The sequence below is a fragment of the Pipra filicauda genome, unplaced genomic scaffold (genome assembly GCF_003945595.2).
Source record: "Pipra filicauda isolate LSUMZ 115617 unplaced genomic scaffold, ASM394559v2 scaffold138_size1969278_pilon, whole genome shotgun sequence".
Lineage (NCBI taxonomy): Eukaryota > Metazoa > Chordata > Aves > Passeriformes > Pipridae > Pipra > Pipra filicauda.
Window position 1 is genome coordinate 22,557 of NW_024103862.1, and position 17,607 is coordinate 40,163.

General features: G+C 37.4%; 1 protein-coding gene across 1 annotated transcript in view; it reads left to right on the forward strand.

The window, feature by feature from the left end:
* Positions 1–1,535: 1,535 nt before the first annotated feature.
* The window catches only part of NKAIN3 (sodium/potassium transporting ATPase interacting 3), a gene marked incomplete at its 5' end in the record, with an annotated part of 184,562 nt that continues 168,490 nt past the window's right edge, over positions 1,536–17,607 (forward strand). The window contains 2 exons of the mRNA XM_027748216.2: positions 1,536–1,673; positions 11,381–11,461. Coding sequence (XP_027604017.2) covers positions 1,536–1,673; positions 11,381–11,461 — 219 coding nt within the window. The remainder of the gene's footprint in view (positions 1,674–11,380; positions 11,462–17,607) is intronic.

The following is a 17,607-nucleotide window of genomic DNA, read 5'->3' on the forward strand; positions in this document are numbered from 1 at the left end:
ATAAAAGTCACTTCACTGATTGCAGAGCAGCTGCACCGACTTGATGATTCACCTTTCGTTCATTTCATTGTTTAGATTTATCATATTTATTAACCTCAGCAGAGAGAATATGGTTTTCAAGAGTGGTTAAGGGAGGATTTTTGTACAGAAAAGATGGATTCTGCTCTCAGTGACACCTAGCCCCATCTTGCAGGTAAAGATTGGATCTGGTCATTATGTGTTAAATGAAATGGTTTATGTAAAATACCACATATGATAATACTTTTGTTGGTATTCATAGAGCCATGCTTCCTCCATCTGTCTCAGTTATAAATATTTTAAATGCATATTTTGGTAAATTTTAGGGTTTGTAACAATGTAGTAAAATCAACTAGATGCTAATAAATTCTAGCAAGCACAGAAACTCAGTTATTTCTCTGTAGGATTCTTTTTAGTTGCTTAGGAATGTCTTGCTACAGCTGCAAAAACAGTGAACAAAGTTTAGACTTCAACAAATGTGGTGCTGAGAAAGTTGATTTTGTATATTTAGAACAATAGACTGGATTGTCAAAAATGAGTAGGAAATGTGGTTGCAGAAGAATTTTTATCTGAATTTTTTTATCCCTTTTTTGTCTAATGTTTAGAAATGCAGAATTACCTAAGAACCACATGCTGATGCAATGGTGAGGGTTGATGCTTCATAGCTTCCTCCTTTTCCACAACCCTCTAAATCCAGACCCAAAATGCCATGAGGACAGTGGGAAGAGAGCTATTAGGTTGCCACCATTTCCTTCTGATTTATAGTTGCCCAAAGTAACCTACCAGCTTTTGGTAGAGCACAGATAGCTCACTTGGCTGTTGGTTTTGAAGCAGCTTGCTCTGAGGTCTTTTAACATTTTCTCCAGCCTTTCACTCCCTGAGTCTATGTCTGTGCCTCAGGTAGTGAGGAGATCCCAGCAGTCTTCCCTAATTCCTACATTTAGGAACTCCTGGAATCATACCCAATACCACATCTGGTACTCTTCTGAGCCTGCTCTGCTCTTTTGGGCCTTTAGGAACAGATTGAGGAACTTGCAATCAAGTGTAGTTGAGACTAAATCTCAGAAAACAAAGATATGGGGCAGAGAAGGAGCATGATGACATTTTAGTAACAACAGCAAGGTTTCAATAGCTTTGCTCAATCTAGGTGAGCTTCTGTTTAAGACAAATTTTTAATTAAATGAAATTTGTCAAGTCTTGGAGTTTCCAGAATACAAGAATAAAATAAAATTTTTCTATATTTTATTTGTAGAAGTATTTTTGTACTATATGTGGCTTTACAAATATTTTATTGAAGTTTTTTCAAAGTGCTTTTTTATTAGAAGAACTGTATGTTGACTAGTAGCTGTCTTCAGATATCAGTGTCCTGACAATGCTGACAAAGGCTACAGCCAGGAACCACAGTTTCAGAATTTTGCTATACTGTTCTCTGGTGAAAGCTGGTGCAAAAAAGAAAATGTCAAGTGTTCTCACCCATAATTAAAAAGTGGATGTTCTGTTTATGTGTTTTCTTACAGCTGGCAGCATTAGAGAGGCAGATCTTTGACTTCCTTGGTTTCCAATGGGCTCCTATCCTTGGCAATTTCCTACAAATAATAGTTGTCATTTTGGGTTTGTTTGGAACCATCCAATTTAGGCCTCGTTATATAGTTGTGGTAAGTCTCATTTATTATCTTTTTTTTTTTTTTTGCAGTTGGTTTTAAAACCTGTCATATTACAAAACAGAATTTTCTTGGTGTCAAAACACCAGATGGTATTTCTGTAAAAACTGTAGAGGTCTCCATGTCTTTTTGCAAATTTAGGACTACTGACTGGATTTTCTGAGGTTTTGGAAGTTATCAAGAATAAGAAACTTGGAGAAAATGCTGTCAAAATTATAACCATGATGCAAGTCAATTAGACTATGCATAAGTGAAGAAATGAAATACCAATTGTTGTTATTTCTGCAGTAGACAAGCAGAATCAATGGTGATTAAAAAAATATTTGTAATGGCCAAGTTATATTTAGTTACATCTCTTTAACGGGGAGAAGCAAGGATGGTAGAAATTTCCTTGGTCCCGTGACCCACAGGTTCCAAAGAAATCTCCTTCACACTTACATGTAACTTTGTCAAGACCTGTATTTATGGCCTTGACCCTAAATTATTGTAAATTGTCTCTGATGCTTCACAGTTGTTTTTTCCCATGTTCTCAACATAACAGGAATAAAAAGAATTTTCAAAGCCATGAAGTAAATTACCAACAAAAAAATACCCCTGTTCCTTCCCCCACACTCCCTCCTGAATGGATAAATATTATGCCTTACCTGGTATTGCTTGTATCTGGAACATCTTGGTTGTGTTGTCAGTAATGGATTTTAAGAGGCTGAAGTTATCTTTCTTTTTTCTCACAAAAGAGTGAAATAAATGTCTACTGGGGAATACTAATTAAACAAATACTTAAAAAGCTTCATCTTTTCTAGTGAAGCTTGGAATATTATAATTCTTTGTCATGTCTTAAAAGAGAAGGTAAACAAAACCTGTACCCAAGGTTACACTCACATTAGCTAAGCTTACAAGCAGACTGTAACAAATTGAAAATGGATTGATATAAATAATAACACTTTTATCTATTATCTGTGGTTGGAGAACTGGGCATCCATATATTGATGACTCACCTTTGTACTTCATGCTCTCCATTTTATACGTAAGAAGCAAGTTAGGGTAAGCATCCGAAAAATTAAGTAGGAAATTTGTGTCTGAAGTGCAACTTTACAGAATTTCTGACCCCTCAGGTGCAGCACTGCTATTCAGTAATGCAAGCTCTGCTTTAATTTCCAAAGAAATGCAACATATGTTGACTGTTTCTCTATCTTTTCCAATGTAAATTAACATTTTAGACTATATTAAAGGGGCTTTTTTTAAGTAGAGGTATAGAACTCATAATTAAAGAAAGAAACACCTCATCAGCAAGACACTTTATCCTAAAATTTAACTGAACTCATGCTCTGATTTGTCTTTAAACATATATTTAAGAGCTCAAGCTACAGTACATGCAAGTACTCATTACTTGGGAAGATCAAGGCTTTAGAGCAGCTTCTATCCTTACTAACACAAGGTTCCCAATGAAGTAGTAGTAGTTTGAGCTAAATCCTGAAGTCTGAAGAGTAAAGGTACACAGGTTGTCTGGAACCAACCTCACAGCTCAAGACCAGCAGAAGGGGGTGGCTTGCATTTCTCCCTGTTCCAACTGTTCTTTTCCCTGGCTGAATACTTTTCCATATCCTCCCCACCAATTCTGGCAGCAGTTAACTGGACCCTTCAGTAAGCCATTTCCAGTCCTAATCGATCAGAAAACCAACCTAGTAAAAAGTGGGAGACTTTTATACTAAACTGGTGAGCTGAACCCAGTCTGTGAGGTTCCCAACGATTGCCAGGGCCAGCACAAGGGAGGGACTGGGACTGCACGGTCATGAACAGCAGTGTGGAGGTGGAGGGGAAAGGAGGAACTGCAAGACTTCAGCTGTTGCTAGCTACAAACTTGTCAGTTCAGTGTCTTGTCTAGCTTCACCCTCGGGCTGAATTCAGTTGATTCCTCAAGCCAGCATAAGCAATAGTCCCTTAGCTCAGCTGCTCCTTCAGTCCCTGTGCTGTTCCTTCATTTTCACCAGTACAAGCATCAATTCAACACTTTGGTCAACTGGCAAACCAGAATAGATCCAGCTGAAAAGCAATGTTTTTCTTTACTGGTGTTAATTTAAGTGTAGGTCAGCTCTCTGGCATGTTTTGCTTTTTCCATCAGAAGGGAAGAGGTGCTAGAGGGGAGACAGGAACAAGTAGCTAAAGAAAGGAGAGAAGTGCATGGAGTCTTTCTACAACAGTGCAGGGTTACAACAGCTCAAAGTTGAGGTATAGCCTGAGGATCTTCCAGGCTATACCCATCTCATGCTCCTCAGAAAGTGTACTTTCTAGGGCTGTCCCAACCACAGCAGTGCTTTGCCCACTGTCCCCAGAAGCCCCAGAAAGAGTCAGTGGTACAGACAGTGAAGACCCTTACCAGTGCCAGCTCCAGGCTGTCTTCACTAAGGCAAAAGGGAATCTGAAAGGAACTCTCCCAAGGAAGGGCATAGCTTACCTTTCTCCTTCTGAAACTCGTTGAAAACACTTGTTACAGCAGTAAACTTCTATTGCTGACTTCAAATATAAAGTCTGTTTAATGTAAATCTTCAGAAAAGTCCTGAATTTCAGTATTAAACACAACACAGAGAGACTCCTACCCAGGCTCTCACTAGTGAATTAGGCACCAAATTAACTGAGAAGCTTCATGGGTTTCCAAGTCCATAGCTGCACCTTCAGCCATGTCTAAGCCCCTGGACAGGTAAGTTGTTGGTTTCCTAAGAATTTTGTACTGTGTCTTTGGCAGAAGTAGTAGGTTGAGTAATGCTTTTATGTGCTCTGGTTGCTGAAGCTTCTGATTTAGATTAAGCTTAATCCAATTTCACTGGAAAAGTAAGCAATTACTTCAAGAAAACTATGCTTAGTATCCATTGTCTTTTCCTTAAGACTTCCCTGGAAGTCAACTTTACTAGTGCAGATGATCCCATCAGAATAAAAAAACTGAAGTGTGAATCATGTCAGATAAAACAGTTTACTTCTGTAAGCTGTCTATGCAAAATTGATCTGGCACACGTGAGCACAAATTGTCCCCATGATATTCTGTCATACTCTGGTGGTGATCTTGACTTAAGCTGACTGGCTCTAGGGTCATTGGTTTAATCACAAAAGAATGTTTTTAATCTATCTTCTCTGCAATGACAGCTGTGTCTGAAGGTTTCCCTGACAAGAGAAGTTACACAAAAGCTTTCACTTTGCCATCCTATGCTGCGTATGTCATGTTCTCTCTCCTCAAATTTTAGCATATGTAAGGAATGAGAAAGTAAGTGAACAAATGTAATACATGTAATACAATAACTTGAAGCACATCTATACTGCAGTCAAATATGAGACTAGGTCTGCAAGCACAGTTGAGCAGGCTTCTGTTGCGCGTACGTAGAGCCAAGGATTTCAGTGAGGGCTGTAATAAAAACTGATAAACACAATAGCAGTTGCATGCTTCTAACTCCTCTTCTACTGCCATGGAACCGAAGCTACTTACTGTATCACTAGCATTTGATGACTACATAAGCTGCAGTCATTTCTTTGACAGCAGCATAAGCATAGCCACTGTAGATTAAAAGTCTGAAGAAAGAAATTAGTTTGAGTGATATAAAATTTGTCATGAGAGCTTTCTACCAAAAAAAAAAATGCCCCCACTATATAAGAGCTGTCATACAATAGCTGATTCATGAGGCATCTCCATTGAATATAATTGTGATTCAAAGTAGGTAAAGGTAGTGGCTCATGTTGTCTGTCTACAGTCTTTCAGATACGTGGATTGTAATTCTGAAATAAATCTGGAATTTCACTTGCTCATAGCTAAAATTCCAAGTCCTCAGAGCTTAGGAAACAGAGAAAGAGGGAACAGAAGCATTGACTCCCAGTGTCCTAATTAGTTTAAATCCAATAATTATTTCTAATACATTTTGTATTAATTAGTAATTTAGATAAATTTTGTGAACAATTTGTTCTGTCACTAAGAGAATGTGCTATTTTCAGTATTTGAATATTTTTTGACTGAATTAAATCAGTGCAAAGTTCCCAGGGGACATAAGAGTGCAGAGCTGATTCCTAATTTTCCTGTATTAGCTCATTTGAAACTTACTCCAACATTTGTAAAGAAGAAAAAACCAGCTAAATCTCAGCTCTAACTGTACCGTTACACTTGTGTCATGAAGCTCCAGAGTTCTGCTGTGATCCATTTCCCTATGCATGCTTTTCCTTTCTTAGAACTTGCTGTCAGCAGCAAGATTTCCAGGCTGTTAAAACTGATTAAAGATGATGACAGGATACTTGTTAAAGCTGGGGATTTCCCCCCTCTTCTACTTCTGATATGGGACTTCAAAAGGCTCCTGAATGATGAGTCATGTAGTTAAAATTTTACAAACCAGGCCCAAAGCTGAATGAAAATGTGTTAATGAAACAGTGAAGAATGAAACTAATACACTTAGACAGGCGGAATATAAGGTGGAAATCTCTGCTTTACTTGCCTTAACGTATTCTAATAAATAATATAATATGATATATAGGCAATGTGTTCAGTTGAAAAGCCAGGAGAGACTTTCTTAAAAAAACATAAACCAAAAACCAGAAAAGCAGAAGAAATACTGTACAGGATACTTTGCACTGTACTCAACAAATGTTATACAGACAGTGAAAACACATATGAAATATTTAGGCTTCCAAAATTACTCCTTGAATATCCTTCCTGGTAGGTTCTGTGTTGTAACTGCTCTATCAGGTTGACTTATGCCACTTGCCAGTACTTGTAAGACTCTGCAAGTACTGATGCCTCTGAGGCACAGCCAGGTATTACAGAGGGGTGATCTGAGTTGCTCCTTTCCCTTGAAGTATCCCTGAGTCAACTGCATTCTCCCTAGTGCCTCCTGCCTTGTCAGAGTAGTTGGCACACTTCAGATTTAAATATACACTTGAGATACTTCATTACAACTAAACTTATCCCTCAATCCTTGTAATAGTCAAACTTAGAAAATTCCCTTTTTTCTTTTACCTTTCAATTTAAGAAGCCATTCTTTGCATTTTTGCTTAACCAGTTCTTTTTGTGACTTTGTGTCCATCCAATGTGAATGATTTAACTCTAGAAATGTTTATATTTCACTGATACATTAAATGTACCTCTGCATCGGTTTCAATATTAGCTGTAAAGTCAAAAGAGGTATAGAAATCTCACTGTTGTAGAGAGGCTGGCGTTATGAAAAGGAATCTGAAAGGAACCTGCTAGGCTTGACAGTAATTTAATAGACATTTAACCTGTAAGGTTTAGGGACTACTCTCTCCACATAACTTATAAGACTCCAAATACTTCCTCACACCACCTAGTATGCAATCCTTAGTGCGAAAGGTCAAAAGCAAAAAAAGGATATAGTGCATCATGGGGGAAATAAGCAAAGATATTACCAGGTCCTAGGTCCTTCCACTAGGAGGAATCTGTTACAAAAACATCCACGTGATTTTTAAGTAGTGCATCATAGCATGTACAAAATAAAACCCCCAACTCTTCTTATTGGTTCAACCTATGTGGAGAATTCCTTCTTCATGGCAGATATGGTAAAGGTTGTGATGCTGAGCATGAGACCAGTTGAGCTGGGGTGGATTGAATGTGTCTGGCAAAAAAGAACTGGGGCAGAAATCGCTGGATGTGGGGTAGTAAGAGTGAGCAGGCACAACAGGACGGATAGGATAATGTTTAGGACATGGAGTGGGAGAGGTTGAATGGCAGATCAGGTCATGAAACAGGTTAGGTGAGGTGCCTTGGAAGGGAAATGAAGCCTGAGGTTCAGTGTGGACCTGATGTTTCAGACCTTAAACATTCCCATGCTGAGACAAAATTGTCAACATGCATGATATGTCCCTTCATACAGAGGATGGCAATTTGGTCTGTTTCTCTGCTAGCAAAAATAAGTGTTCATCATGGATCTAAAAGTTAAAGCTTTCTTAATGACTCAAGCAGGTGTTAGTGTGATGCCACATAATGGAATATTGCTATAATTTTTTTAACCTAGAAGGTAAATACATATAAATTTACACACATACATGTAGTGGTCAAAAAGTATTACAAAATTTTCAGAAAAAAACACTCAAAATTTAGAAAAATTTTTATTAAAGCCCTTCTTTGCAATCTTACTGTGATCCTTTTATATATTTGCAGTTCTGAACTGGATAGATGTATACTGATTCTTATTATATTGTCACCTCAGTTTCAACAGAAAGGACAGATTTTGGGGGGTTTCTGGTTATCACAGCCAGGGAATAGAAACTTGATTTGCAGAAAACAGAAGACAACGGGAAGAGTGAAGCACATGCTAGCAAGAATAAAAGAATTGCTTGCTGTGAGGGCTGTGCTGTGTAGCTGAGATTTATCTCTGCTCTCAAACACTGAAACCCTTTTTGACACAAAGTGAATCACTTTAACAAACTTGTCACACTCTTTGTTTTCCCCTTGCATTCTGGGTTCTTGTCTTGAGACCTTGTGGTCTGATTTGCACAAGTGCTGCATGCTCAGCCACAGGGAGCTGAACACTGAGCTTATAAAGTAGTGTATAACCTCAAGTGTTCTGAAAAATGAACTCTTAAGCACCTCAAGTTGGATGCCTATAATGTATGAATACTTCTGAATGTAATCTCTGCATGTATCAGAACATCATTTGCATTCTGAGAGCTGTATCATTCCCTTATAACATAGAATAAATTAGTCAATGTTTGTGCAGCTCCTGCACATTACAGCAATGAGCATCTTTGTAAACCTCATGAGGAAATTAATATTCTGTCCTAAGAGCAGGGTCTGAGTGACAAGGAGAAATGAAGTATTGAGCTAGCTGTTCATAAAATGTGTTAAGTGAGGTAAGATCTTTTACAATAAAAATATATCTATGATGATTTAATTAAGGTTTGCATTGTATTGCACATCCACAAAATAGAAAAATTAAATTGGCATAAATAACCCAAATTCTGACAATTCCTAGTTTTGCTTTCTTGCTTTTGTTGACTTATAACCTTTCCTTTAATGTAGTCTTCCCTAACAACCAATGAAACTATGTAAGGAAAAAAATCTGCTCCTTGCGTATCCAAAAAGATGTGTTTTCAAATGTGGACAATAACTCTCTTACTTAAAGAAATTATGTAGTACTAATTACTGAATAGGTAATTATTATGTTTATAAGGCAAACGGAGCTCAAATTTAGACTTCTGCAGTTCAGTGAGAGTGTAGGAAGAGCCTTTCCATACACAGCAGCTGGGTTTCAAGGTACACACCTGCTTTGCACCTGCGCTTCTCTTTTAGAAATCCTCACAGTGGATAAGGAACCAAACCAGTCATAACTGTAAAACAGCATAACCTGGCCTGGGAAAGCATGTTCAGACAGGTTTTGCCTGCATAGTACTGAGTTGTCATTGGTGCCCATGGGACAGAATGAGGCCATTAACAGATTTGGCTTGGCCTGGCAGATCAAGCAGGATATCTTTTGTTGTGGTGACAGATTTAGTTCATGGATAGATAAAAAATTCTTTCTTAAAAAGGCAAATTCTCCTGAATAGTCTCAATTCTGCTTTTTACAAGCAACTGGCTTGTATGAATAGTTCACTAATTTTGAACACTGCACATAATATTCTGAGGATCAATGTTGGAAAATCAGTAGCTTATGATGAGTTACTACAAAGTCAACAAATGTAGTAAAATGTGATGTACTCTTAAAATTAATCTTATGAATAGTGCAGACATTATACTGCTCACAGACCATGGCAGCTTTGTCTATTTTATAATAACCCAGCCTCCAGTTGCCACACTGCCCTTCTCTGTAAGACAGAGGAAACTGCCCAGGACCGTTACTCTTATTTTGTTTATTAATTGTCTACTTCTTAGGCCATAGCCATCTCCCAGCTGTCTATGTACCTCAGAAGAAACGATATTAAAGCAGTTCTCATGTTTGGTGTGCAGAAATGACCGTATGCATGGGGGGTTAATCACAGTGGGGAAAAATTCAACCCTCTTCACCTGAACCTTTCATTATACATCACAGGGCGGGGGGAAGGAAGAGGGGAACATAACCCAAAACTGAGCAAGAAATCCAAACTGATGGCACTTATGCAATGCAAATGCGATCCAACATATTGTAGATTAGTATGTTGAGCTTTAACGAGTAGATTGAACCAAAACAATTGCATATTAACCCTCATCTGGTCACAGCTAATTAGACTTGTAAAGGCTCTTAGCAGCAGTTCTTCATTGTGAAGGTTATAAGTGTGTAAATGTAAAGTGGCAGTGCTGCTGCTCATTGCATTTTTTCAGGAGGATGTAGCTCCAGTGTGGCTGGGTGGGCACTGGGCCTGTCAGGCAGAAATGCTTCTGAGGTGGACTGCCCAGAGAGTTCACTGGGAATAGTTTACAGCTGTATGTTACTAAACAGTGCGTCTGTAAGGAAATAGTGCCAGTCTATTGTGCTGCCAATTAAGACACAAAAGATCACAGAATCGCAGAATCGACTAGGTTGGAAAAGACCTCTGAGATCATCGAGTCCAACCTTTGACCTAACACCACCTCATCTACTAGACCATGGCACTGTCACATCCAGTCTCTTCTTAAACACCTTCAGGGACGGTGACTACCACCTCCCTGGGCAACCCATTCCAACATCCAATCACTCTCTCTGTAAAGAACTTATTCCTAATGTTCAACCTAAACCTCCCCTGTGGTGGCTTAAGACTGTGCCCTCTTATCCTACTGCTGGTTGCCTGGGAGAAGAGACTGACCCCTCCTGACTACAACTTCTTTCAGGCAGTTGTAGAGAGTGATAAGGTCACCCCTGAGCCTCCTCTTCTCCAGGATAAACAACCCCAGCTCGCTCAGCCTCTCCTCATAGGACTTGTGCTCCAGTCACTTCAGCAGCCTCATTGCCCTTCTTTGGACATGCTCCAGAACCTCAATATCCTTCCTGCATTGAGGGGCCCAGAACTGGACAAAGTACTCGAGGTGCAGCCAAGCTGAGTTAAGGTAGACACATTATTCTCCCATTCATGCTGTAGACAGAGTATGAGTTCAATACGACATTGGAGAACCCAGAAGAGATATGGATGCATTCAACTGTTAAGGTTGCTTTGTAGGATCAGGTTCATGGCAGAGGCGTTGGAGAAATAGTGAGCTATTTTCAATGTAATTAAAGTACGTTTTACTGTCAAAGACTCTTAAGAGATAAGATTTACCCTTATTTGTTTAAAAGAAGAAAAAATCCAGATTATCAGATCAATAGATCTTCTGTTTTATTTGGTGGTGGGTTTTTTTCCTTGTGCCTTTCTTTATAATATTTAAATGTTATTTCAATATTTGCTTACTTAAAGTACTGTGTTATTCTGGAATTTCCTTCAACAGAGCTCAATCATAATTTAAAAATTACTTACAGTTGCCCCAAAACTGGTGTTTAGGCCAGCATTTTGGACTTAATTGATGTCAGTAGGATAGTCTAAAACTATAAAGAATAAATCTGTTTTATTGGTATTTATTTAGTACAGCAACGAGTATTGGATTTGTAATTTCCGGTGCTTCTTAGCGGACTTCTGTAGGGAGAACGCCTTTTCTGAACTCTCTGTGCTTGGCTGTTCCCAGAACAATGCTTATTGATATCAGTTTTTTTATTATTGATCTGCTCACTATAAAGTCCTTTCATCTTCACATTTTATTTTTCTGTCTTTTTGCTTTCATCCGGCTTTGTGTTTAGTACACGGTGTGGACTGCCCTGTGGGTCACCTGGAATGTTTTCATTATCTGCTTCTATTTGGAAGTAGGCGGACTTTCCAAGGTAGGTCACTTATCCTTCTTCAGTTTATGGGAGAGTGTTTTAACAGCAGGACTCTCAGATTTTAGCAGACTGGAACCACAGAGGAAAAATGTCATTGTTTTAACATACAATTTGATCTTTGGATCCCGTCCAACAAGAGCTCTAGCGTTTGAGCTTCTCCCTGATAGTAAGCCAAGGGTTTGAAGTACCTAAATACAATGAGTCTAAATTATAGTTGCCTTCTGAAGTACCATCTGAGGTGAGGGGTGGGGAGGGTATTCAGTTGTAAATTTGAGGTTCTTTTTGATTGTTGAAAAACAGGCAGTGTCGTTTTAGTGGAGTTTTCAAGTGTGTATGAAAAGTGTGAATTTCCAAGATTGCTTTGAAAGGAGCTAAAACAACTGCTAAGAAGGTTAATGTAATAAGTTTTGAGCAAATTGGTCTCACAGTGAGAATGTTAATTCTTCTAAAAAAGAACGAATGGCAAAGGATGACTTTTGTCACGTCTGAATAAAACTTTCTTTACATGGCACTCAGTGCCCTAGGTCACAAATTCCTTATTCAAACCTTTGATTAGAGCAGAAATATTTGCTGGAATTATCGAGAGACATGTGCGCTCGTTCAAGGTAGTGCTTAGGTTAGCAGAGTTTATGTTTAGCATTGTATCTACAGTGAGTTCCATACAACACCTGCTGGTTTTTATCCTCGAGTTGGACATAGATGATACTAATCTTTGTTTACCACAACAACACTTAAATGATTCCAGGCAGAGTATGCCATGGCGCATGCTGATCCTGGCATTTTTACTAGAATAAATGTCACCATTACTGACTGTAGATTTAGTGCTATGAACCACATCACTGTTAATTCATGCAATGCTTTTAGAGAATGCAATCCTGTGTAATGTGCTCTAGGGAGACCCTGCTTGAGCAGGGAGGTTGGACCAGACGACCCACTGTGGTCCCTTCCAACCTTACCCGTTCTGTGATTCTGTGATTTGTGTACTTCACTCAATTCTGAGTGGAATATTTATGAGCTACATACTTGCTAGCATTAAAGATCCTAGCTTTTGGCTAACAACAAACAGAAAACTGGTGAAACTAATTTAATAAGAAATAAAATTTAATTTACTCAGTAGAAATTCCATTAAAATTAAAGCTTTCAGTGATAGGTTCCTTTGGTGATAAAATTTCATAATGAAAAGCTGCAACAATTTATTTTTCCTCCAAATATGATGTAGCTATGAGAAGTCATGGGCTTGATGAGGAAATTAGTGCACTTCATAGAGGATCAAAATAAATGATCCTAATGGTATGTTCTGATTTAAAAATCTATTAGATGAACAGAAGAGCAACACATAGAAATGATGGATGCCTGAAGTAATTGTTCATTCTCATGATATACAGAGGTTGTATTTTTTCATTTAGTTGGGCCATGTCTGTTTTTGTAGTGATTATTATATTTTATATATAACTGGTATGTTTATCTAAGGGCCTAGGAAGTGAAGCAAAACTTTTAGTCTGACCCCTCTGAGTTTGTGAACATTTTAGTTGTTTTTCCATTGATTTCAAAGGATTCTGATCACCTCCTTAGTTTAACAGGTTTATAAACCAGTAGATATTAATTGAAACCCTACATCTTCCAGTCTCACTTCTGTTTCACTTTTAGTTCTTCCTATTTAACATATATGATAAATCACAGTGCAGAGAAATAGTAGCAAAAATATTGTTTGGAAGTTGAGAAAATTCCCTTCAACTTCAGTTGATCTTAACATTTTTGTGGCATTTTTATCTTGTGGTTGATAACGACAACATTTGAAAAGTATTTTCTCAACAAGTGAAAGACACAAAATTATTTCCATGGAAGTTGACTGCTTTTGTATAGATTATGTCAAAGGTCTGGCACCAAGTTAGTAATGGTAGAATCCAGAATCTTGTTCAGCAAATCACGGAATTTTGGATTCATTTAATGCTCTTTCTGAAAATTATGCTAGAGATGATGAAGCCATCAAGAGACTGAGGTCTTTTTGCACCATGTGCCAAAAATCCTGGGTATTTATAAATTGTATGTGACTTGATTGGAACCTAGCTTTTATCCAAGATGTTAGCTTAAAAAAATTCATCATTGCTTGCCATTAATATGTTCCTGTGTTGTCAGGTGTGATAGAAAGATGCTATTATCAAGATATGTTAGTGTGGCTGGAAATAAAACACCATCGTAAGCTTTCCAAGGATGGCTGTTTATTCCATATTGAAATCTTGGCAGGCAATAGTCACTTTTTTTTCTTGCTATTGTACTATTTTTCCATTTAAAAAAAAGCAGCTTTGTTTCTGAAATGTATACAGATTGATTATAATTTTAAACTTCTGTTGGCATACTATCAGGGGAAAATTATGGTGCTGTCTGGCAGATGACTGATTTCTATTGGTTTGTTTGTTTTTAAGCACTTTCATGTTTGTATTTGCTCTGACCAGAATTAGTTATCTGTTGATTGGAGTCCCATGTGTTTATTAGGTCTTCAGTCATGAATGCTACAGAAAATATAACTTGATACAATGATAAATGGTAATTTGAATTCAATATATTCAAATGGACTACTCACACAATGCAGACAGACTTTTCAAATGTAATACAAACCCACTACTGCTGAAATTTTGCTCAGATCTTATTCCTGCAGCAGAGAGGAAGATCTCCTTTGAATATTCGCTGAATTCTGCCAAGAAGTTCCATTGCAGTTAATGGAAAGTTTGAATGAGATATAAGGACATACGTAATTTAGGCCTGTTCTTTACTGTGAAAGTTTGAAACATTTTCCCTTCAATTATAATGCATAATGTTCAGATTTTCTTGGTAAGCTGATATTTTATTGTTTTTAAGGAACAGTTTGGTAAGGCAATCTCCTGGGAAAAGGATGATATGGATTCAAGTCATCTTGGGTATGAAAGGGAAGTAAACGCAGCTCTCCCACAGCCAGCTGTTTTCAGTAGAAAACTAACAAGCAAAGGTTTCCTCTTTAACTACCTTATAAACAACATATGGGTCAAGCTTCTTTTTCATTTACATTAAGATGTACAAATAAAATTTTAACGTTTTTATCAGTGTTAAAGAAATTGTATTTGATCAGAAATAAAAGAAATATACCCATATACATATTTTTTATTTGTGTAAACTTAGGTTTTTTTCTGATTTTAGCAGTGATAAAATTTCCCATACAAAAAATGAAATTTGCCTGTCTTTTTTATTTACTACTTTTATGAAATTAAAAGCATAATTTCTAGTGTTAACCATCCTGTATGAGAGAAACAAAGCTGTTATTGTAAAATGACCTTTTAATCCTCAACTACAAGATGACAGTTTGCTACATCCATATATGAGCTCATTAGTTGCTAGCATCTCATTCTTGGTCTTGAAAGGAAAATATGTATGAATTGTCATATTCCAGATTAAGGACAATTTAAAGCATATAGACACAAACAAGAACTGTTTTTCAGAAGTTTTGTATGTGCTTAAATATTGACCAGATAGCTTCTAATACTTCTAATACTTCTAATGTGTATAAGACAGCCCTTCATCCACAGCAATACATGCTTTTATGTACTCCTGTACAAAGGAGACTTCATTTGTTTCGAGTGTAAGTTAATAACTCTATTGTTTATATCCTTCCAATATTTCAGATCCACTATGAAAATAGCTGTGTTTATTTGTGTTTATCATTTGCACTTCCACCTGATAGTTTTTGATAGCCTATTTTTTCTACTACTGCTTGTGTTATTGTGAATTACTGGCATTTCTTTCCATGTGTTGAAACCTTTATTCAGTAAATGTACAGCACCATTCCAGTACTTCGTACGCATTTCCTAGTTGTTTGATATAGCTTACCTAAGCAGCTGGGCAACATTAATGAGATCTTTTCTTTTTCTATGATATTTCTGCTTATTTTGCATTGCTTTTCCATGACATGCTTCTTCAGCGTGAACCTTGCCTCATTCTGGATTACTTTTAGTTTAGCTCTCAAAATTGAGCTCTATGTCAACTGACTTGCATTTTTTGGCCAAGGATTTGCATGACACACAGTTGTATATTCAGTAGGAAACTACTTCTAATGTTTATTACCTGGTCCTTTGTTTTACGAGTTAAATGTAGGTGAGTGTGAGCTCTCTAACATCCCTATGACTCTAGCTTCTTTCCCTTGAAGCCAAAGGAAATTTTGCTTATGTTATTTAATAAAACAAGATTTTTCCTGTATTTTTCCCAGTAATATGTACTTTTTTCAATGGAAGTTCGAAGTCTGTAGGGCTCCCATCCAACTTTATGAAGGCTAATTTATTATATGGACCTGTAGTTGGAGGATAGAGCTGTAACTGATAAAATTAATTATTTCTTCCATCTGAGGACAGAATGGACTAATACTTTACTTATTAAAATGCTGTGAGAATGGAAACATATTAGTCTTTTCTAAAAAAAATGGCCTCAGAAGAAGGGCTAATTATGTGAACTTTATATTGGCTACTTCTGAAATCCAATTTATTCCATCTGGTGCGTGTCAGTCAATCCTTAATTGTGGTGCAATTATATCTAATCATCTCAAACAGAGTAAGTTAAGTTCAGAGCCAATGCTAATTTGTATTAATAGAGATGTAAAGGTATATTCTGGGGCTTATGTCTTTTTTTTGAATGTGAAATGAGAGCATAAACATTGGTTGAATTTAGGGCCAAAAATATGAAAGAAAAAGTGATTCTCATACTAACTTGTGCTGATGTAAGTGAAAAAACAGAGACAATTATTTTGGTGCAATTAGCATCATAAGTAGCTCTATGGAATTGCCCGCTCCAAAAAGCTTGTGGATAAAGTTGGCTGCATCCATAAAACCTACATGAAAGATCAATAGATGGAGGATAAAGGACTTTTTTAGTCTAAGCAGAAGACTGAAGGTAGGTCATCATACGTCTACTCACATGTAAGTGACTTTTGGGTGAAGAAAAGTGATCAGATTTTTGTTATATCCACTGGGAAGAAGAGCAAGAAATAGTTTGCTGAGCATGTGGCAAAGATTTGGTTGGAGGTCAGGAAAAGCTTTTTTATAATAAGCACACTGAATAGGATCTAAAGCTGTTACAAAGCCTTACTACCAGATTACTCTTCTGCCCATTATTTTTTGTCTATAGAAACAAGCCTCTGTCAAGAGAAAAATCCAAGTTACTGTCCATGGAAGGTTTAGGATAGGAGTGTTTAAATTTTAAAAAATTAGTCCAAGTTGAAGACTCAAAACCTCAATCAAGTCAAAAGCTCACTCACATTAGCAGGAGCATGATTCTATCTGGAGAGTTTGAGGTGTCTCTGGCTTTTCTCCCCAGCAGGTGTGGAGGGACACAGAAAATAGGGAACTCCTCTCCTTGGAGGCTGACAGCAGGTTTTGGGTGTTCACAGGTGGGGTTTTGGTATTCAGCTGTGTGACACCAAGTGAGAGGCAACGCTGTCATTGCTGCTCACTCCTGGTAGAGATTAGACTTCTGTTACAGGCAAAACTCACGTGCTTTCTATTCCGTTCATGGATTTTTACCTGAACACAAATCATTAACTTCACTGTGAACAAAGTGAGAGTGAAAATAGTGTATTTCTTCTCTGCTGTACATGGTACATGCATTCATGTGCAGCTCAGCTGAGAATTTCCTTCCACACATCTCTGATTCACCATCACTTCCTTTTGGTCACCAACTCTCTTGGGAGACTACATACCCTTTAGCTTCTTATTCTCTTCACTACTGCGTGTTCATTTGCTTCAGCTGATGCCATCAGCTGCTACCAACTGAGATGTGCTAAAACATTGGCTGTAGGCATTCTTCAATTTCTAGACATTACAAATTACTGGGTTTATAGCAGTAGTAAAATATAATCTCTTCCTAGTGTATGCCCCAGTAAAATTCAACTTGCAGAAATAAAACCTTATGAAAAGATTGGTTTTGTTTCTTTTCAGGTTTGGACCCTCTCACTTCTTCCTTCTTCTTTCTCAACTTGGTTATTCCCAGAGGGCTTAAAAAATTATTGTTTTAAAAGTAATGTTCTAGAATCTTCACTGACATGGAAAAAGGAGGAATTCTAATGAAATAGTACTTAAGTACAGTTAAGCTAATCTAAAAGCAAAGGAAAACAGACCCAATATAAGTTT